Consider the following 23,090-nt stretch of genomic DNA (forward strand, 5'->3'; position numbering starts at 1 on the left):
GGATCGTGATCTTGGTAGTTGTTTTATGGAATGGTGATAAGGATTGATATGAGTAGAAAGGTATATATTTTGAGGTATTTTGTTCTAGTTTGGTGTTGTCAAGTATAGTTTTGAGAGATTTAGATTCTGATTGTTGTCCAGGTGGATGTGTAGTATTCTGATCTTATCAAGATATTTGTGATAGGGATTCTTATTGGGATTTTGACGTGATACTTATGATTGAGGTATTTGTTAAGATTTGTGAACCTGATGATAGTAATCGAGGTGTTTGTTTGTTGATATTCTCATATGAGAGTCATCTTTAGAGTTCAACCTGAAGACAAGAATGACATGATTGTTTGAACCAAATTGACAGAAGATATGTTCTAATCAACCATTTCTCTTAAATCAATTTTGTTCGTCTAGATTGTCGGGTCAAGGGTCCGATTGTTTTGTTGGGTAGTAATAGTGGGTGTGTAGGCTTTTTTTTTTTTCTTTTTTTTTTTTTTTTTTTTTTTTTTTTACCACTAGAGAGGGGAATTTTCCTTCTAAAAACTTGGTGTCTCTATGGTTAAGGAATTTCATCAAACACTTATCACAGATTAGGGTTTCAAGCATTTGGCTTGCGTTATGTATTTCTTAAGCTTGATGTGGTGTATTCTTCGATTCAGAAAAATTATGCAAGTGTCAATAAAAGAAGAACCAATTCACCCCCTCCCCCTCTTGGTTCATCAATAGTACTTTTAACTTTCCAATAGGGACATTTCTTTTGGATAACCAAAATTGGAAAGGTGGACATTTTTTTGGAAGAGAAGTAATTCATTTGACTTTTCACATATTTCAAAAAATTATTTCAATCCAATGATTAAATATGAAGAGTTCATAACTCTTCTCATGAGAGGTTCTTTTAGGAGCATTACTCTCATGAGAAGAGTCACGTGACTCTTTAACACTTCTATATTGAAAGATGTACTTTTTCTTTTCCATATTAGTGGTGCATCTTTCCTTTTTTGAATGTCTTAAAATACTTGTCCCACTTCTAAAAATTAATGCAAGTTAAATACATCTTTCCATAAAAACCATTAAAACTTTCAAAATTTTCCAACTTTATTTTATATATATATATATATTAAAATTTGAGAGGACAACTTGGTCAATTTAAAAGGGGGACAATGCTTGAATGTGTTCCCTTTATGGCACGGAGGAGTATCCCAAAAAAAAATTCGTTTTTGGGAACCAACTTTTTAAGTGGATGACTTTTACCATTTATTTTTTATTTTATTAGAAGTGAATAAATTAACAAATTTATCCACAGTGAGTTCACATAGATGTGATGATTTATTTTTTATAAGTTTAATGTAAGAAGGTTAAATTGGTAATGTTACACCCAAAAAAAAAAAAAATAGTACCTCGACTTTCCAATTGAAACATTTATTTTAGGTCAGCCAAAAATAAAAAGGTGGACATTTTGTAATGGAGCAATCTTACCATTGCACCAAGTCCAACCACTAAATAGAAGTTTTCAATAATCTTGGGCACACACTGCTCTAAAGCATGTTTACAAAATGAAGAAATGGTGGCAGTGAATCTGCTCCAAACAATCACTAGCTTTTCCAAAGAAATTGGCTACTACTATTTAAGTGCAGTACCCAATGTATGCTCCATCCAAACATGATTTTGGAGAGGAAACTAGCTACTGCACTCAAAACTGAAACCCAAGCGAACTAGATCTCCAAAACTGAAGCTTCGCTACATCAGAGAGTTCCTATAACTTCTCTTTTTGGTTCTTTCAAGTCTCTATGGATAGATGAATAAAAGAAAAAATATAATAGATAGTATGATCAAGTTTCTATAATTTATAGCTGCCAGAACGTGACCTAATCCACCGCACGTTATCAAGATAGAGAGAAAAAATGGATTGAAAGAAAATATATATGCAAAATTCTCACTTCAGTAGAGCTCACTTAAAGTGAATGCCATCATCGAAATAGTCAGCTTAATCGACACACTTATGGTGGAAAGAGAGATCAAAGAAATATATCAATGGTAATAACTTATTGGCTATAATGCCCATAAATAAGTAACTCGAGAATCTACAATTCTCTTGAAAAAGGGGTCATTTTCAAGGATTCCAGAACAAGAAGCCATCTTCAGAGCCACATTGCTAGAGAACTGTTTGTTACTATACTTTGCCTTCGAGATCAAAAACCTTACCATTTGAATGCAAGGAAAAACCGGATTCACTGCCACCATTTCTTCTCAGACAAAGATATAAGCTGCAAAAAAACGAACGTGCTAAACAAAATTAACATTTAGCCACGAGAAGGAAAGCATTAAAGAACATATTACATAGAAGACAAGGGATTATTATCTGTCGAATAGAAATTTGAACGTTCGTGGGAGAATCGATTGATCCCCATAGAGGACCACAGCAAAATTGAAGAGCAATGCACTTCCCAGAAAATTCATCTTGCCTGAAATTCTCCATTATACTTTTTCATTTCAAAATTTAAAAATTGAATGAAATCTAATTCCAAATTTTGATGGACGTTATCCTGAAATTGAGTGTTGCCACTAATCTTTCTGGTTGAAGTTGAATAACGTGTGAGATATAGCTTACTACAGAAAAGCTTTTATGTTCATGGTAAGCTTGATCCAAGAAAGACACGATAACTTCTCAACATTATCTCTAACAATTCCTATGCACTAAATGAAGTACTTTCATAACATGCATTTTATCAAATCTATTTTTCTGTGTCTTCCTAAAGGTGAAAAGGAAACAGACCTAAAACCAGCTGACAGAGTGGCAACCCAATGCCCGAACTCCATGCATCAGGTTAGGATAAATGAGGGCATGAAACAAGATAATTTATTATAATAGAAGAAGAGTTAAAGGCTTAGATGGATGAGGATTCTTTCAAGCATGAGTGGATAAAATCCGGAAACTTTGTGAGTAGTTTCCAAGCATTTTCGGAAGATTGACTTAAGAGGACTTCTTAAACCTGATATTCTTTGAATAGAAACGATGTTCATCCATTAGAGCACCAGTAAAGACTGATTTTAGTAAGAGCAGGAACAAAGCTGAAGAGGTTGAATGAAGAGAGATAACAGGGTAACTCCTCTCTTGAAGCTCCCCGAGACTAGCAGCAAAGAAGGGGAGGCATAGACGGGACTTCAAATTACTAGGAAGGTGAGCTAGTGGCAGTAAAAGAAAACAAGTTAACTGAAGAACTTTTGAGTTGATTCAATCGGCAGCTTGCTTGCCCAAGAAATTGAATGGGATTTCGGAGCAAGCCATTTATTATTTAAGCTGTGTATTTTGTTTTTATAAGTATTATTTAAGCCGCGTATTAACACCAATCGAGCAAAAATATACACTGATTGATAAATTATGTTAGACTTTGAAAGCCTTCCCTAAACTAGTCATCATTTCAAGTGCACCTCCTCCTGAAGGACCTATACTGACCGGACCTGGGGCAGACATACCATACACGACTAATTTCCAAATGAGAAATATCTCTCCAGGCTCCAACTACTAATGAATGGAGACAAAGTTGAAGGACCATAAATGGCATTTCGATCAATAAACATAAAGAAAAACCAATAGAAGCTTACCTTGGAAGAAACGATTCCATAATAATACGAGGTTAACATGCAGCCCAACATGGACAGGTTGAAATATGCAAACTAAAATTAGAGCAGAATGGGTTTAATGGGAAAAAGAGACTCTACGTTAACCAAAAGTAGAGCAGTGGGGCTGCATCAGTAACAAAGAACTTCATAGTTTGTTTGACCAAATGAACAATTTTCTGGATGATAATGGATTCAAAATATACCATCCCAAATATGGTCGATATAAAACAGAGTATAAATTTCCAGCAATGGAACTTAAAATTCTCGCTTTTTGACATGATATTTAACATGTCCTACTCAAGGAAAGATCTTCGAAGAAATTAGAATGTTGGGCGTTAAAGAAGAAACATTAACAATTAATTCATGTAAATGAAATGAGAATACTGATATGGATGATTTAAATGATTAGAAGATATAAGGTCAATAATTGATGTGTGAGGGAGAAATTAGGAATCATATCTATCAGTGAAAAATTAAAAGAAAGTAGACACGCAACAAAGACCCCTGGATGCACTGATATGAAAAATAAGATTAATTTGCATAAAATGTAAAAGACGAGGAGACCAACCAAAATTAAAATAGAGTAACTAGAAATGAATTAAAAATAAATAAATAAATATAATAGGTGAAATGGTTTGTAGTAGACAAGAAAGAAAAATAAAATTCATGTGACCGACTCTGCTCATGTGGGATGAAGGCATGGATGATGATGAATTCCGAAGAAAGCAATGTTAAAATAAAATTGCATGGTTCGATTGATCGAACCAAGTATCGATCAATCGATATATGGCCTATAGTAGCCTTCAATTGATTGAAGTACCCTATCCTTTTCCCATTAGGATTTTGTTTAGGGAAAGTCTGAAAACATGTTTCTGCAGTTCAGAAGGGATTTTTATGGATCAAAAAAATGATATGCATGAAACGCTAATTGAATGAATGTATAAACCCGAAGGGCGAGTGCATATTTGAGATTTGAATTTACCTTTTTGTCCCTGATTGTAGCTTTGTCTTCCAAATATGCCCTTGGACGAGAGGTCACTAACTCACTCTTAAAAATCTATCTAAAATTCAGATAAAAGTACAGACTCAAGATTCTGACAGAAGTCCTATTGGCCTAACAAGGAGCTTTCAAAAAATATGCAATTATCAAAATGGAGCTAGAAGATTCAGATGCCTTTGGTAAAAAATTAATATGATAACTAGCGATGGGAAAGCCAATATATATATATATATATATATATATATATATATATATAGAAACAACTCACAAACAAATAATTAGTAACAAAAAGATGTCCTTTTGGCTCAAAAATTTGCAAAAAAGCATAGTCAAATAATGACAGAACTAATAGAGTTCCTAACTATAAACAAGATTGGGCTTGGCATAATAAAACAAATCGTTATAGTGAAAATTTACATAGAATACCTTGCTAAGGTACCCATTTATTCATGAGGAGCATCATCAACAACCCAAAATTCAATCGTAAAGCGTCAAAACCTTTACACCAAAGGCATATACATGGGCAACCAAAAGTAGATACCTAAACAAACTACCAAAATATCAAAAATACCAAAAAGGGATCTATCCTTATCTATTCTTGACCTTATATATAATGTAGTTGTAGATCATGTGCGATGCATGTGCATTTGGTCCTGTTCTGATCCTCAACTATTATAGATCAAAAAATTTATTAAGCATAGCAAATTCTGAGAAAAACAAAATCACTTTGACAGAAAACAATGCCTTCAGTAAGGGTACTTGATTTGCTAGACAATAACACTGAACAAATCCTATACTGACGAGATTACCATATAATACTTGTTGGTGTTATTCTATATTACTTCTCGGAGAATGTGGAATATGAGATGAGATATTCAGAAACTTCTAAGCTTCTGTAAGAGCATATTGCATACATGGAAATGGTGAAAAAGAATGCCCTTTCTAAACATCAATTCCTGGGTGGCATAATTTATATTTAACTACGACAACTACAATACCACATAACAACTTGGCCAGCAATTGGATGGAGTTGCTAATGGTCCTCCAACTTTGAGCCAGTTCAGTCTCAATCCAAACTCATAAAGTTTGATTATGGCATAGGCTTTGTTATATTAAGTTACTTGGTAAAGGTTTAGAAAGACCAGTGAGGCTAGAATTTTATCTTCCATCCCAATCCACCATGACATGCAGAACCACTAACTAAAACCTCACAGGATTTTGATGAGTTCTACTGTTCTAGAAAACATTATTAAGAAGTGTGGCGTGTATGGTATACTATATATAAGACATATAAGCATTATACGTGCATACACACAAGACATAATAATAACACCAACCTGACGAGCAACCTGGGCTATTCGCCGACTTTCTCGAGATGAATCAATTGTTGAGCCAAGCTTTTGTGGCTCCAGAGAACCATTTTGTTTGTCTTCGATCTCTCTCTCCAAAGTACTCTTTACAGGAGAGGTATTCCTGTCAGGGCTGCTAAAAGAGTCTTTCTTTCGTTTCCTTTGGAATGTGTACTTGATGATCCTATCATTTACTGGTTGACTAGAAATCCCATTAGCTTTATCAGAAGCTTTTGATTCTGAGTCTACTGATGGCACATCAAGTTTCTCAAGATCTATTTTAGAAACCAGAACCCCTGAACTCTCTGCACATCCATTTTCCTGTCCTGTCGGCACCAGTTTATCTATCAATGCCTCATCCCTGTCTATTATGTTTTGACCACTACAAGCTTTAACAAACTCTGCTTCACTTTCAGTAACTCCAGAAAATCCTGACGGGATGCCTGTTTCAGTTGTATCTGAGGATAATAATGGGCCCATCTTAGAATGCTCTTTGCCAGATTGAGCATTGTTATCAATTGAACTTGGGTGAATTTTGGAGAAAGATATATCAGATGCTTGATCTCTCCCTGTGACCAGATCAGAAAGGTACCTGCATGATGGAGTTGTAATTTTCTTGTACCTGGTAGCTCTCTTCCTTTTTCTATGGGAACGTGCAACAGACTGAACTTGGTAGCAGCTGTTATCTGAATGCACTACTTTCTTCTCTGTAGTACATGTATTGTCAGCCTTGTGAGTGGGTATTGTACAGACCCCTTTGCCTTCTTGATACTCCCTGTCACTTGCTTCATTCTGTATATCGTCTATTTCTCTAGAGAAAGACAATTCTTCATCCAACAGGTTCCTTCCAAATGCACGAATTCTTTGAGTGCAACCATTCCTGTACAGCTCTGGCTCCTTGCTTCTCATTATTATAGAGGGTAAATCATGGCTACAAACACAGGTTTTCTCCATACAAGAATCATTTGTAATACAGCACTTGTGGCCTTCCTTTCTCCAATCCAAAGTTGAATTTTCCATTTTAGAAGCTCTGATATATTCAAGTTTTGACTCTGAAGGAAGGAATATAGCAGACTGACAAGTATTTACTCTGTTCTCCAGTGCGGTTTCTTCGGGAATGGCATCACATTCATCCAAATGTCGTAGCTTGTTATTTCTCACCTTCTCCAATTCAGCCTGGACTTCACTCAACTCTTCTCTGAGGTCTCTTACTATATCCTCAGCTTCCTGAAGTTGTGCTTCGAGCTCTTCAATCTTACTCCGTTGACTCAATGATTTCATCTCCGCTTCACTAATCTGTAAATTGGGCATGATTTTTCAACATCATAGTTTAACAGAAGTAGCATAATAAAAGAAGTATATCAAAATAAAGAGCAGAATATATTTAAAATTTTGAACAATGTGATAATATTTGGTTATGTTGTCAGTTGCTTCGCTAGTATTGCTTTTTAAAAATACTGATTTAAAGGTGAAAAAGTAAGGGTCATCAAACCCACTTAACTGTTTAAAGAAGTGACAGAAAAGTTATACTTTAGCCAATAAAAGTTACATGATTGAATTATGAAAAATAAAAAAAATAAAAAATAAGTTACATGATTGATCCAGAAAAAAAAAAAAAAAGGCAGCTTTCCGAATGTCAGAGTGCCTAAATTTCCTGGTCCAATTCAGTGGTTTTGACTTTGTGCTGACTACAGGAACAATGCTTTGAAGTTCAACAAACTTCAACAAATTAATTCAAATTCAAGAGCAGATGAACCTCAAACAGAACTAGAAGTTAAAACTTGTCAACCTACATTAAAAATTCTTATAGTTAGCCCAAATTAAAATGGAAATCCTTGACCAGGAGCTTCACCTGCAACATAGCAACCAGCCCTATCATCATTAAAAGAAATTCTGCCTATCATTATGGTATCCTATTATTACCTTGGAAAAATGATCCAAGTGTACGATGAATTCAATTGATGACTGCCTAGTCTAGTACTGGACCTAATTTGCAACTTGGAGGCTCAAAGTGTGCTATTTTATATCAAAAGACTTGCGAATCTGTATTATTAGGCACCATTTCTCCTTAAGCATGAAACAAGCAAGAAACAGAACTAAACTGCCACTGCATTTGTTACTATGGTACAGTATGACTTCGGGTTAGTAGAGTGTAATTCCAAGTTACTACTTCTTGAGTGAACAATATATTGACAGAAAAATCTCTGCTATATCTCAGTAAATTAATTATCTGTCTTTCTTCTAAAGATAGTTATTCCATGTGTGAAATCAATGGAAGGGCTTAGAGAGCTCACCAACAAGTCTTCAAGGATAGTTGTCATTTTATTAGGAATATAAAAATGTATAAAAAAGTGTAACTCCTAAAAGAAATAAGTGGAAGAGCTTGGGGATTCTTTCACTAAGGCCCCAAATAAAAAACATTTAATTCTATATCTTCTTCTTCTAAACGCTTAATACTGTAAGTCTTATGTAAAACCAACGGATAAGATAGAGGAGTTCAGGTCAAACAATTCTTCACCTTCTTACTCTTCTCTAATGATGAATTTGGATGTGAACTAGCAAATTGTTATCCCATATGTCAAATCAGTAGAGCAACTTGAGAATACTTTCACTAAGATACCAATCAAAACAAATTTCAATAAAGTTATAAGATGCTGCACACAGTTGTCTCGAGTTTTTTTTTTTCAATCTCTTTATGTGAATAATGACAGCAGCAAAGCATCTCTCATCTTCAAGGAAGTTTGTTCTGTTTGGCAATAGAAATGTAAAACAATATTGTTATTTCATATGTGAACCAAAGTAACCTATTTTGTATGGATTCAAATATGTATATTAGGTGCAGTTGTGTGTAAAAGGGTCAGACCGCACTGAATCCCAAATTTTAGGACACAGGTACATGACTTCAAAAGGGTCCAAAAGTTGAGTACGAATGCCTAGACACAACCTGCACAAGTAAATACATTATATGTTATATAACTCAAGATATAATTATTCCAATATCTAATGAATTAGAATTTTAAATAAAGGGGATGTTTTAAGAAGTACAAAATCTTCTATACTATTAAATTTGAACTTTTTTCTTCTTCCATCATCACTTGTAAAGTATCTGTATGTCCGATTTGAGTTAAGGTACACCCGTGCATATTTTTTGTCATGTCAACAAGGGTACGTCAAGGAGAATAGAGGGAGTAATCCTTGGAGAAAATATATATTCAAGGCCAATCACATATTGAGAGAACTCATAAGTATGTTTAGATCTGTGTATCCATTAATTATTTACTCCCGTTAAATGCAGGCCACTTAATATGTCATAAAATGTTAGTTTTCTGCATCAGGAAAAGCATCACCAGTTAACAATTCTAATGAGAATAACATAGAATGTTAGAAATACTTGAGACAAGGAAATGTCCAAAGATAATCGCACGACCACAACTAGCAAAATTGCGTAGTCAAGGTACTTCAAATACAAATTTGGAGATTCTACAGGAAAAAAAGAGACCTTTGATGTTACTTTGCGCTTCCCATAACACCAAACATTTAAAATTGAAACCACAAATCTAGAATATTTCTTCCGTGTCATTATGCATTTTTCTGGTACTGTTCGAATTGATTTCAAAACTAATTATTTTGCTTTTGGAATCAAGGGTCCCTGTATGCTATAACCACAAAATCAATTGAAAGTCTCAACAAAAAATTGACTTGGGCACGCACTATCCACATGAATTGTTGAACATTTTAATAATCACACAACTGCTGTTAAATTAGTGAATATAAATTTTTTAACAAGTACCATATTGCTGGTCAATGTGTAAGAGAGAGTCACATTCCAGCAAAACTAGTGATAATGTGAGGAAAATGTACATAAACACTTAATAAATTTTTTATTCCTGTAATTTTTTAGGGCTAATTTTCCTTAAAAATTGAAGCCAGAAAGGTACGACTGAATGGTGGACAAAGGAAAAAGAACGAGTTGTAAATGCCATAGGGGCTGCAAAAACTGCATTACAGCTTAAAACAGCAAATATAACCTGCCAAGACAAGCAAAGTTAAACTAAACCAAATTGTAATCCTTGACCCAATGCAATATCACTAAAGAATTTCCACTTGATCAATGAGGAAAATGAAAGATAATCTTCCATAACATTCTCCACATCCACCATTTTGAAGCCCACAATAAGAGGGTCAGTTTTAAAAAGGGTAAATTTTATATCTTACCCTGTAACAAACATGATCTCCCTAAATTGATCCTATTATAGATGAAAACAGGTGCCATCATTGAGACAGTACTGGATGTCTAAAATAAAAAATAAAAAAAATTTCAATTTCATGATTTTCATCAAATGTCACAAAGAAAAGAGCACAATTGCATTATGAAGAAACTTCTTTTAATTAAAGAACGACCAAAACAACATAAAATCTATCAATCAGAATGAATGCTAAATAGTTTATGGACTTTTAAGTGACATAAACAACAAAATATAACTCAAAACCTCCCAGCCAAATTAATTGAAGATCAAAGAAGTAATAGATCATCATCAAACAGCAGTTCACATCAGACCTAGAGTACAAAACATCAATCGCACTAAAACCTAGATAATTATATGCACACACAAACACACACACTAAGAATAGTAATACAAATTCTAAATCAAAATTAAAACCAAACCCAATTGAGACAAAAAAAAAAAAAAAAAAAAAAAGGCAATTTACCTTAGAATCCATCATCTGTTTGAGGCGAAGGAGCATCTGAAGCGCCTCTTGTTTGGTGACACGGAGGTCGTGCTCAAACCGGAGCGCTTTTCGCTCCGATGCCATAATCCGAGCCGCCGCCTCTTTGGCCATATTCAAGATTATATCGGCGTACGCCTTCTTCAAAGCCGTCAATCTCTGCAGAAAAAAATACAACCACCAAAAAAAATTACATTACAATCCATTACCAAAATACCCACTCAACACCTATAGTGTGTGTATATGTAGGGAGAGGATCAAAATCGATCCCCATTTAACAAAGACCAACAGAAGAAACCGTTAAAAGGGGGAAAAATCAGAGGGTGGTTGGGGGCGGTGTGGGTCAGATTCCGGTTAGGGGTGGTGGTGGGGAAGAATTGCTTACCTCGTCGGATTCCATTTCTTTGTACCTTAAATGGGTCGAAGTGTGTTTTGTGACTTAGGACCGAGGTCTTCTGGAGAGAGAATGCGAGGTTGTTTCTCTTTCCCACTTCTTCTACAAGAAAGCTGTCTGTTATGAACTGAATGAATGTTCTGTTGCGTTTGTTACCATATTGCCCTTATAAATTACTCATAATCACGAACGGACCATACTAATTACGAAGTCACAAATCTGCGACACCAAAACGATTTCGGTAGTTTCCGCCAAATAAAGTGGTCCCACAAGACCAGCTGGGATGACGTGGCTGTGGCGGAGAGCTCCACGTCTAAGCTTTTCAATTGCATGATGCCAAGAAGTGGGTTTGATTGGGCATGTCTTGACGTGATTGAGGGTCTATGTGGTTCGGCATAACAGATTAGGGTTTCCTTGCTAACTATTTGAAACTTTGCGAATATGTAATAAACACTTTTAATAATTGAGAGAGATACTGGGCTACCTTTGAAAATGGCGGTAAAACTACACAAAAATAAAAAAAATTGTGACCAAAATTAGTGTATAGTGTATATAGAATGTAGCTAGAAAATAAATACCATTCACAAACCAAACCAAAATCAAATATACGTAGTATATATGGAGTACCATTCATGTTTTAATCAATCAGATTATGTTAATAACATATATATCATTACCGTTTCTTAATAAAATATTGAATTACAAAAAGGTGATCTTTAATAAAAATTCAATTTCAAAAAGTTCAATAGAATGTGATTGATTATTAGATTATACACGACGAAAAAATATAAATATATATAATAACATTTAGTAGATTATCTTACATTTTTAATTTGACGCAAGTACTTGTTTTAGACTTAAAATAATTGTAATGCCCTCGTGTAATAGGTAAAAATGAAGGCCAAATAAAATGATTGTTTTATCCAATTATCAAAAAATAATTTAAGAAAGCTTGCAAGAGCAAGTTGCTTAAACCAAATATATATATATATAGTAATAAATAAAAATTACAAAAAGGAATAGCAACGGGTTATGGGAGGGAGGGAGAAAGAGAGAGAGAGAGAGAGAGAGAGAGTAAAGGGTTGGGAGGGGGGTTTTATATACGGATTTGGATCATCTAAGTTAAATATTGTCCGAATTATCTTACATTGAATTCGCAATTAATTGACACGAAAGTTTAAATTTTTGATGTGTTTTGAATTAAGGAAAATTTACCACACTCTCTAATTACGAAAATATTATTCTCTTCAATTGTGAATTTATATACATTAAATATTTGAGAGTTAATATGAAAATAATGGCTCATTCTATTTCTTCGTACTTATTCTAGCATTTACATTTTTTTTGCTTGAATCTATGTAGTGGGAATCCAACACAAGTACTTTTTTTCGATTATTAATCCAAAATGGCCTGGGGTGCCATATGTCCCAGGTTCAAGCCCGTCCATTCCCATTATATTTTCTGACTGAAATTGGTGCAGAGGTGTGGGGCCGTCGACAACATCCCCAAATTTGCCCTGCCTAGGGGAGTTCCGGGTGCCAATAAAAAAAAAAAAAAGTATTTCTTTTTAATATTATTTAAATTTTATATTAGAAAAGAGCATGTTAATAAAACATCGGACCCTGCCTAGGAGAGTTCCAGGTGCCAATCAAACAAAAAAAAAATAAATATTTCTTTTTAATATTATTTAAATTTTATATTAGAAAAGAGCAAGTTAATAGAACATTACTCCCATTCTCTTGTGAACCTATTTCGCATTATATTATACTTTAACGGATTCATTACATTTTAAGTATTTATCTCCCATCCTCTTATTTACTCTTCAAATTCTATTATATTTATAGAACATTACTGATAGTTTCTTTTTCCTCCTTTAGTGGTTGACAATCATATGAATGGATTAATAGGTGAGAGTGATTGGAAACCAAGACTTGGCATGAAATTTGTTTGGTAAGAATCTGCATATAATTTTTGTAATGAGTTCCAAAGACAATATGAAAACTCAGTATTTCCTTAGCATGCAAAATTTCTCTAAGAATCTTTATTGCATGGCTACATAAAACACTCTTCTTTTCATATTTTCTACAACTACATGATACAAAGTCGATTGTTAAATTTAGAATAGGAGAGAGAGGGAGGATTCTTTTCTTGGAAAAGATAAGGAAGAGATAGCGACTTTAAACATTGTTAAAGTATGATAATTTTTTTTAAAATTAAAACGATACAGTTTTTAAACTTTGGTAAATTTTTCTTATTTCAAAATCGTACAATTTTTAAACTTTCTTTAAATTAGTTGACGTAATTTAACACCAACAGTAGATAGATTTTAAATGTCCATGTAGTTGGATCTGTTAAGTTAAATATTCTGTAAGTTATTCTAGGTTGAATTCGCCACATAATATTTAAAATTTATCTACTACTGGTATTAAAACACATCAACTAATTTAAAAAAAGTTTGAAAACTGCACCGTTTTGAGATAAGAAAAATTTACCAAAGTTTAAATTTAACGTGTTTTGAATTAAAGAAAATTCACCATATTCTAACTACGTTTAACCATACTCTAACTACATTTAATGTCGTTATCTTTCTCTCATCTTTTTCAAAAAAAAATCTGCCCTCTCCCTCCTACTCTAACTCTAACGACTTTGTATATAATGTGAAATGACAAAATGGCTAAATTTGGTTTTCATATTTACTTTTCGTCAAAAAATGATTGAGGGTGGGGGTTTATTTGCACCTTTTTTTGAAAAACAAGAACTGACATGTTTTATTTTTTGAAAATTAAGAGTTGATAGCGCACAAAATCTATAGTGTAGGGTGGTTTTTTTCACTTAACTCTAGGAGTCTAGATTATACTACCAATTTTTTTTAGACATATTTATTATTATTTTTTTTTTTAATCATGCCAAGAAAAACAGCCATGTCATATGGCATTTACAAACGTAATCTTAAACACCGTATAAAGACAAACAAATCAAGAAACAATACAATAAAAACTGAAGAAACAGGCCTCCGATTTGTTGAGAAACAAGCTAAAAAATACCAGCAAATCACCTAGGGAGAAGAGCAGCAACGGGAGTGAGCTAAAGGTCAAGCCATCATCAAGACAACAGCTCCAAGATTGCATCCACAAGGTGCCGCCAACTGGGAAAAAAATTATCCAAACCCCGCACAAAAAGGCAGGGACACCAAAACCTGACATAGATTAGGGATTTAGCCGGAGACAAAACATCAGATCCACCCTATTAAGCCAAAAGCAAGCCAAACTAAGAGCAGATCTAACAAAACAACATCAAAACGGCGTAAAACCACCCACCGAACGAAACCATGTACACCACGCCGAGTTTTTTTATTGGTGGAAGATAAGGATCGGCCCCTCCTCACTCCCATGGGAGGGAATGGGGAGCAGAAAAGAGAAGACAACTGGGAGGGAAGTTTAGATTCAAGTCAAACCTTGTTGGATTTAGGATAGCTCGAAATTGTAAAATATATTTCTTTCTTTTTTCCCCTTTTTTTTTTTCCTTACAAATTTTGTGAAGGACACCAGTGGGTTCAAATCTCTAGACTCCCAGCACTCTCAATTATGATTAGTGGCATTAACAATAATATGATTAAAAAAAAAAATTAACCAATAAATAGTAAACTTGGTAATAGTAATTTAATTTATTTTTTCAAGTCCATCTCTTCTAGATTCAGCGAGAAGAAAATTATGAGCATCATTTCCCCTTTTGGTATAGTAACTGATGACTCAGATGGTATAAAGAGAGAGGACATTTCACATTTCTTTGGCTTACTAGGAGCAAACGCCCCTTCCTACTAAGGACTAGCTCAGTTAGACCTTTCATAGGGTAATTGATTGATCGTCCAAGAACTTTAAAAAACTCCACCAGCTACATTCCCCTATATTTTTTGCGATTCTGGAAACAAAAAATAGACACAGTTGAATTGCACACATCCAGTCTACACTAGGGTATCACCATGCTTGTGTCTCTGAGCCTGTGGGTTGTTCTTTGGTGGACAGATTCAGTTCATCTGCAGGTTGTGGAACATAATGAATTTCATATCACCGCAGTACTCCATCCTTCCCATAAACCACCATGGACACTAACTATCATCTATGAGCCACCATGCATGGACACTAATTAACTATCATCTATGAAAGCACAGTAGATACCATTAGAGCATCCCAATGGAAATATTTGGAACAAATGTCTCATTATTGGTGATGAACCAAGAGGGGGAGGTGGTGAATTGGTTCTTCCAACTTATTAAGTATTTAAACTCTTTTCTTAATCAAGATAATCACTACAACACGTAAGGAGTGCTCACAGATATCACTAGGGTTTTGAAACCCTAATCTGTCACAAGTGTTTAATACAAAACCACAGCCACAAGTACACCAAAGAACAACTAATAGGCATCTATCAGCACGATAGAGAAGGGGAAGCTAGCAATCCACTGTTGAATCCTGTGGAGTAGTTTCTTGTTATTTATTCTATCCTTTATCTTCTATTTTCCTTTACTTTTCTCTATTACAAGCCCTAATTTTTCTTCTTTCAAAGCAAAAATTATTTCAGATTTTTCTTATTTTCTTCTCCTCCCTATCTCTTTCTTTTTCCTGATTATGGAGATTTTGGTTCTTTGTAAGAGAACCCGCGGTTTCAATCCTCTTTTTTTTTATCCTAATTTTGATCTGCTTTGTTTTACCTTTACATGGAAGATGGTGGTGGGTTCCGTCGTCGCTACACCACAAGCTTAGAGAGTGTGCATTAAGGTGAGGGCCAAGTTTTTCATTTATAATTTGCCACTACTACCTTTCACTAAAAATATAGTTAGGGTGAGTAGGGATCGTCCCAAGGGATTGTGAGGGTCGCAAAAGGTTGTGGAATCAAAATTAGGATTAGTAGGTCGAGTGATCAAAAGATTGGTTGGTGGTTGAATTAAGCTAAGATGCACTTTAAACTAAACAATAATGCAATAGAGGTAAAATGAGAGAGAGAGAGATTTTGGGGTTTAGAGATCACCACTAAACACAACTCCTCTACACCTTTAATGAATGATTAATGAGGGGAAAGGCATGTATTGTGACAATGGTGTGTGTGTGTGGTTGTTTCAACAAGTATGGATGACAAATTAAGCATATATTGTCTAAGCAACATAGTGGATAGCACAATATATCAAATTAAGCCATTAATCATTTCTTTAAGCTTACAACCAAACACAACACAAAATTAGAGAGATATGACACTTGCTTTCATGAGTATAGAACATCAAACAACAAGCATGGATTGTCCTCCCATTTAACATCTAGCTACCACTACACTACAACTAAGCTAATGACATGAAATTAAGCTAATTAAACTAAGGGAGAGGCACAATTCATCAAGAAATAAGCATGAACCATCAAATAAACCACAAGGACATTCCATTAAGTACTATGTCTTGACAATCTCTAGATCTATAGCATTAACACACATAGACATGCATAAACAACACAAGAAATAGAGGCAAGCACATGAACATCTATTCTAGCATACATAGACATATGGATAGAATGAAATGATCAATTGGAAGCATTAAACCATACAAATCATTGAGTAAATAAGATCTATATATATAAATATGTCAAAACAAGTATCACAATACAAATCCCCTCAAAAATACATAAATTAAGATGTAGGAAGCATGCTTAGGGCTAACTCTAGCCCCAAGAGGATGTCTAGCCACTCATGGATGGTGTTTTACAATCCTCAAGGGCTAACTCCATGTAGAGATTTGCTCATTGGTTGATGAAGAGTCTCCAATAGTGTCTCTAGCCTCCTTCTCCTCTAAGCTTCCTCTTTAAGAGTTCTACATGGTATGATATCATATGATGTAAAAAATAATCCTTATCCTTATATAGGTAGGTCAAATGACACCCAAAATAAGCTGGGGTCGTACAGCAAATATTCCCCAATGATTGGATAAAGGACAACTTTTTGTGAGCTGGAAATTTAACTTTTTCACACTAGAGGAAGTTCGATCGATCGAACCTTGGACTTGGATCGATCAAACATGGCTGAGATCTATCGAACTTAGGCTGGATCGATCCTCAATGGCGGCGCCTTTTTGGATAAAAACAAATCTGAGATATTTTGAAGATATTTTTGGGAAAAGGACAAAAGCGGTTGGTTGGTTGGTACAGCTGGATAAAATCTGGCATCTGGATAAGGACAAGAAAGTTCGATCGATCGAAGAATGATGTTGGATCTATCAAACTTTTGGGATCTTTGAAAATGTCATTATGGCTTGGATCTATTTTGAAGTGCTGAGATCGATGGAAGTGCAATCGATCGAAGATTGATGTTGGATCGATCGAAGATGCTGAAATTCCACCTTTGAGCTTCCTTTTGCTCTACTTTGCTCATTTCTTTGATTCATCTCAAAATTGCTTCATTTCTACTCTTATTTGCCTGAGTTAGCTTATTTTGGGGATAAGTACCTGAAAATGAAAATAACACGAAATTTTTCTAAAGCGGGAAAATAAGATAGATAAAGGTCCTAGAATACCTAAGCTTAAGGGGTTGAAATGTGCATTTTTCAGCGCTCATCACACCCCCAAACTTAATTATTGCTAGTCCCTAGCAATGAACTAGAAAGTAAAGGAATGAAATGAATAACTGTGCAAGTATGAATCTAGAAAACAATAAATGGATAACGCAACTTTCGTAGGGACACGATTGCACTTAGCATATGCAACAAGCCTTTTAAACCCCTAGGTTACCCCTAGTGGACGAGTGAAGTCTCATGAGGGTTTCCAGAAATGATACTCACAAACATTAAGCTCATTCTTTCAAAAGAGGCACCAATATTGTAAACAAGTATTGGAAGAAAACTACCTTAAGTATGCAATGTTTCAAACATTTCTAAGCAATCTCTCAAAATTTCAACATCAAGTAAGCAAATGTGGTCCTCCACTCATCAAGAAAATGATTATGAAAATCAAAACAACATTAGAATCCTTTTTGAGTGGACCGGCATCAAATATGTTGTTATCTAAGCCAACTAAAGAAATGAGCACATCCTTACCCTCAAACTAACACACAAATCTAGTACCGATCATCAAGACAAAAAGTTGACCTTTTATTAAAGCTTTATTGTTCTAGGTGCGCTTATTCTTTTCACTTGAATTTTTTTTTTATTTTTTTAGGATCAAAGATGGAAGTATGGTGCAATGTGTTGATCTATTAAGCTTTCTAGCGATTCATGAGGTCGAGCGTTAGGTTAATGACTCCCAAATCGGACGGCTTTAGGGCATTAGGCGCTCAAACACACCTACGGACTTACAAGCTCAAATCAACTAGGCTACAAATCAAGACAACCTCTATCTAATCATTTCCTACTTCTCACCATTTAGGAGAAGTCCTCACTTTTTTTTTTCTTTTTTACAAGTTCAATTATTAACCTAGAGTTTGGGTCCTCCACCTTTCGGCGCGAGAAGTTCAATGCTTGATGAAGCTGGAATCCCGGCTACTTAGTGAAAAGGGGTTGTTATCCACCTTTATCAAGAATGAAAGCTTTCAATGCGCTACTAGCCCAATTGGGATATAATCAATTCGATAATCAACAAAGCATGTACCCCACAAATGAATGCTAGTGTGCACCTGTGCTAGTGTAGAATCCTAGAGTGAATCTCAAAACAATCACAAAATCAAGATGATGTGGACCACAAGTACAAGCAAGATATCAATCTTTCGAAAAATTTACTCCTAAATGGCATCTACAAGGCATACAAGGAGTATTGGACTCTCAAGTCAAGCAATTTTTAAATTCTAAACAATATAGTCCTTAAAAGATCAAAATCATCGCTAATCATGGACCAATATAGAAAATCCCTCAAATACACAAGTTATACTCAAAATTTTGAATTTAAAAGCAAACATTGTAACATATACCATTACCCCCAAACTTAAACGGCACAATATCCTCAATGTGCAAAGAGAATAAGGGAAAGAGTATACCAGTGTAACTATAGCAAGAATGATCAGGACAGAAGTATCCAAAGTGGGTAGCATGCCCCCCCCCCCCCCCCCCAAACTTGGGATTAACTGTGGTCCTGAAATTTGGCACTCGGATAAACTCATCAGATAACAAAAAGGGATAATCAGTACACAGTGGATATGGAAGTATAAATGAAATAAAACAGTGAAAGAGGTATAAGGGTGGTCCTGAAAATTATGTAGCATTCTCTCTCACTGTAGTCACTGTGATGCACCTAATGGAGTCAAACAGATAGATATGAGAACATAATAGATGACATCCATAGCAAAAATATATATATAAAGAAAATAAAGTATAGAGTACATCAAAGAGCAAAGCCGACATATCCGGCCGCAAATAATATACAGTGACACAAATGAAGTATAGATCACAGTTGTGTAGTATAAAAAGATAGAAGAAACTGGGAATCTCAGGTGGACGAGGTAGGACGGGAAGGGCGAGCTCCGTGAATATCGTGAGATAAGTCTTGGAGTGCAATCATAACATCCGTGCGGAATGTAGCAAAATCAACTTGGTGGGCTATAACATCGGCTTGAATAGCAGCAGTATCAGCTCTGACAGCAACCACTGCATCCTCAAGAGCCTGAAAATGCTCTCCAAAGCCGGGGGTCTGACTAGGAGCCTCAGGTACGGATGAATTAGAAGAAAGATCCTAAGTCTGCTCCTCCTCGTGTACTGGCGACCCAGCTGGAGAGTGCTACTCTGCGTCATCTGCAGGTCGCTCTAAATCAATGTCTATGTGCTCGGCAGCTGGACCTACTGGTATATTATCCGCTGTGGGGTCTGTTGTTGCTGCCTCTGCTTCCTCAGCCTCGAGCTCCTCTGTAGCCACTACTGCGTGATCCTGCAATCTGGTGATAATAGCATTGTAGCTCTTATCCCAATCCTTCTTCTCGAAGATACCTGATCTTCTCTCAGGGCGCTCCCGTGGCTGGAAAGGGTAGCGCTGATCACGTAGAATCTAGGTGATGAGGTGGCTAAATGGGAGGGACTTGGGCTGCCTGGGCCGGTCCCTGCTGATATAGTCATCATATAACTTCCTCATCACGCACCAGATGAGAGAAGGGATAGAAAGCCAATGCACTGAGTAGAAAGCATATAGGGCTGTAAGAGAGTCGCCGTACCTCTGGATCTTGTGGTCGGCCATAAATACGTTTCGGTAGAGCACATAATCGAAGAACCATAAATCAAGACAACATCTCCGAGATACTCATGGCTGAGCTGGTGGAGGAGATGGAGATGGTGTAAACGCAGCTTGAGCTTGAGAAGGTGACTGAGGTGGAGTAGGCTCATGGGAGGGCTCTGTTGGCACCTCTGTCCGCTGCTGGACTCTCCTCAGAGTGTCATCGGGACTGGGATCCCGGACATAAGATGGACCGGCCTCGTCATCGAAACGTGGCCTGCCTCGGCGGTGATAGTGTTCGCGGGCCACAGTCTTAACTCGAACCATAGTCTGCAAATTAAAAGAAATTCAAAGGGAAGTCAGTGCCAGAATAAAGAATTGAAAGCACAAAATAGAAACATGCATGTCAAATAAGATAGACAAAACAGATATGACATGAATTTATGCAAGTGACAGGATATGAAGCATGCTACGTAGTATAAGTGTTAAATGCATCCAATATGGAAAATCACAGGCATTGGGCATGACTGAGATAGCATGGACACAAGATAAGATGCATGGAATGTATGTATAAAATTTGTGAAGTTTGTTCGATCACAAAAATTGTGAGATCGATCTGACAAAAGAAACTTCGATCGATCGAAAATTAGTGAGATCGATCGAACTGAAGAAACTTCATCGATCTGGGAAAAAGTTCGATCGATTGAACTATGCAATGTGAAAACTGAAAGGTCACAGATTTGTGACTTTGGAAGCACGGGGGCCACATGAACAAGGTCGTGGGCCTATCAACTAATTAAATCATCAATCCTACTCACATAGCATGGCCCATATTCCCAAAATGGATTCAAAATACACAAATATATCAACATGAAGCATACACACACACACACACACATATATATATATACATATATATATATATAAACAATGCTTCAAAGCTCAACAATGGCAGATTCATCATCTAAGCAACCTAGATCTATCATATAAACATTTAGGCAACAATTAGATTCAAAGTTGGGGTTCGGATCTTACCCCAAACGAAGAGAGAAGTGGAGATGCGAAGGGGTGATGGAATCCGAGAGAAGAGAAAGAGAAAAGAGAGTCAAAGCTCACTGGATCTCGCCGGAGATAGAGATGGTGGATGAGTGCACAGTGGCGACGGGAATGAGGGACGAGGGTTTGAAGAGCGAGAGGGTTGGATCGATCTTTGATAATCGATCTAACCCTAGATCTATTTTTAAAAACACCCCTGAACCAGTTCGATCGATCAAACTGAAATCTCAGATCGATCGAACTTGGATCGATCCACCTTTCAATTTTTGGAATTTTAATTGATTTTTTTTTTTTTTTGAAATATAAGAATAAAAATAAAATAAAAGAAAAGAAAATCTTTTTGGATTTTTTTTTAAATTAAAAAGTCAAATAAAGTCAAAGATTGTGAGATGAAGAACTGAGATCGATCTGAACAAAATGTTCGATCGATCTGACAGAGAGCAAAAATATGCAGGTTTTTGGGTTCAAAAATTTGTTTAAGTGTTGGAACTGAAGATCGATCCAATAATGAAGTTGGATCGATCGAAGAACTTTAGATCAATCTTGGAATGTTTTCGATCGATCTGATAGAGAGGTGATTTGGATGCAGGCGGATGCAGGTTGAAAATTTTTCTAAGTGTTGGGTGCAGGTAGAAGTTCGATCGATCGAGCTCTCCTTTGAGATCGATCGAACTTATGCAGAATGCTCAATCACAACATAAAAGTGCATGCAATCCTAATCAAAGTTCCTAGCAATGCATATGAACCAAAAACAAGTATCTGGACTTCGCAAGAAATGAAATTAAAGATAGAAATAAGGGAGGAATAGGGTTTTGACACCCTATGAAATGTTTTGCTAGTCTTTAACGTCTCTAGCAAGACGTTGGGCTCTTTTAGCCTGGATCAAACATCTTATAGTGCATCCCCTCCTTAACGGGGTGATGGATGCCTTGAGCTCCACCCAACAAATGATTCCCTAGAGAATTTGTTGGGTTAGGCTCAAAGGAACTTTTTGGTCCTTGGTCAAAACAATCTTTGGGCTTCCATGCCCTTTCAAAGCAAGATTTTGAAACAATTTTCTTTGGTTTCAAGGTTGAAGATGAACTATTTGAAACCTTGGAACCACACAAAAACTCAATTCCTTCACATTTAAGTTATGACATTTCTCTTCAACATTAACTTCTTCATTCTTGTCAAATGAATTCGGGGTTGGATTGAAAATATTCAACTTCACTATCATGTGGCCAAATGAGATCTTCATTATCCCCATCCTACAATTAATGTTGGCATTCATGGTCGCCAAGAAAGGACAGCTAAGGATGACAGGAATTTGGCTTTTAGGATTGGGGACCGGTTCCGTGTCAATGACAACGAAATCAACGGGGAAGAAAAACTTATCAATTTTAATCAAAACATCTTCAATGATACCCCTAGGCTTCTTGATGGATCGGTCGGCAAGTTGCAAAACCACCGACGTCGGTTTCAAGTCTCCTAAGCCTAATTTCACATACACCGAATATGGAAGAAGATTAACACTTGGTCCTAAGTCTAGAAGAGGCCGATTAATGACATGGTCACCAATGATGCAAGAAGTAGTAGGTGAACCGGGGTCCTTAAACTTTGGAAGAGTGTTATGTTGCAAAATTGAGCTTACTTGCTCGGTTAAGACCACTTTCCTAGGTGCTTGGCTTTTGTTCTTCCTCTTTTGGGTGCATAAGTCTTTTAAAAACTTGGCATAAGTTAGAATTTGCTTGATTGCATCCAAAAGTGGAAGATTAACTTTCATTTGCCTAAACACATCTATAATT

At 35.8% G+C, this 23,090-nt stretch overlaps 1 protein-coding gene across 2 annotated transcripts; it reads right to left on the bottom strand.

The window, feature by feature from the left end:
• Positions 1–1,893: 1,893 nt before the first annotated feature.
• On the bottom strand, positions 1,894–11,189 carry LOC132280775 (uncharacterized). 2 transcript variants are annotated; one of them, XM_059782512.1, is made up of 4 exons: positions 11,075–11,189; positions 10,672–10,848; positions 5,950–7,257; positions 1,894–2,255 (listed from the first exon to the last, which is right to left on the bottom strand). In XM_059782512.1, exons 1-4 carry the CDS (start codon positions 11,087–11,089, stop codon positions 2,220–2,222), a joined length of 1,536 nt encoding a protein of 511 aa, XP_059638495.1. In that variant the 5' UTR covers positions 11,090–11,189; the 3' UTR covers positions 1,894–2,219. The 2 variants fall into 2 exon arrangements, with proteins under 2 accessions (XP_059638495.1, XP_059638496.1); XM_059782513.1 differs by lacking the exon at positions 11,075–11,189 and adding an exon at positions 8,480–8,905 and having other exon boundaries at positions 10,672–10,810.
• Positions 11,190–23,090: the final 11,901 nt, after the last annotated feature.

This window comes from Cornus florida, unplaced genomic scaffold (assembly GCF_030987335.1).
Source record: "Cornus florida cultivar Cherokee Brave unplaced genomic scaffold, ASM3098733v1 CherokeeBrave_3.0.0_Hap2_Chr11, whole genome shotgun sequence".
NCBI classification, from domain to species: Eukaryota; Viridiplantae; Streptophyta; class Magnoliopsida; order Cornales; family Cornaceae; genus Cornus; species Cornus florida.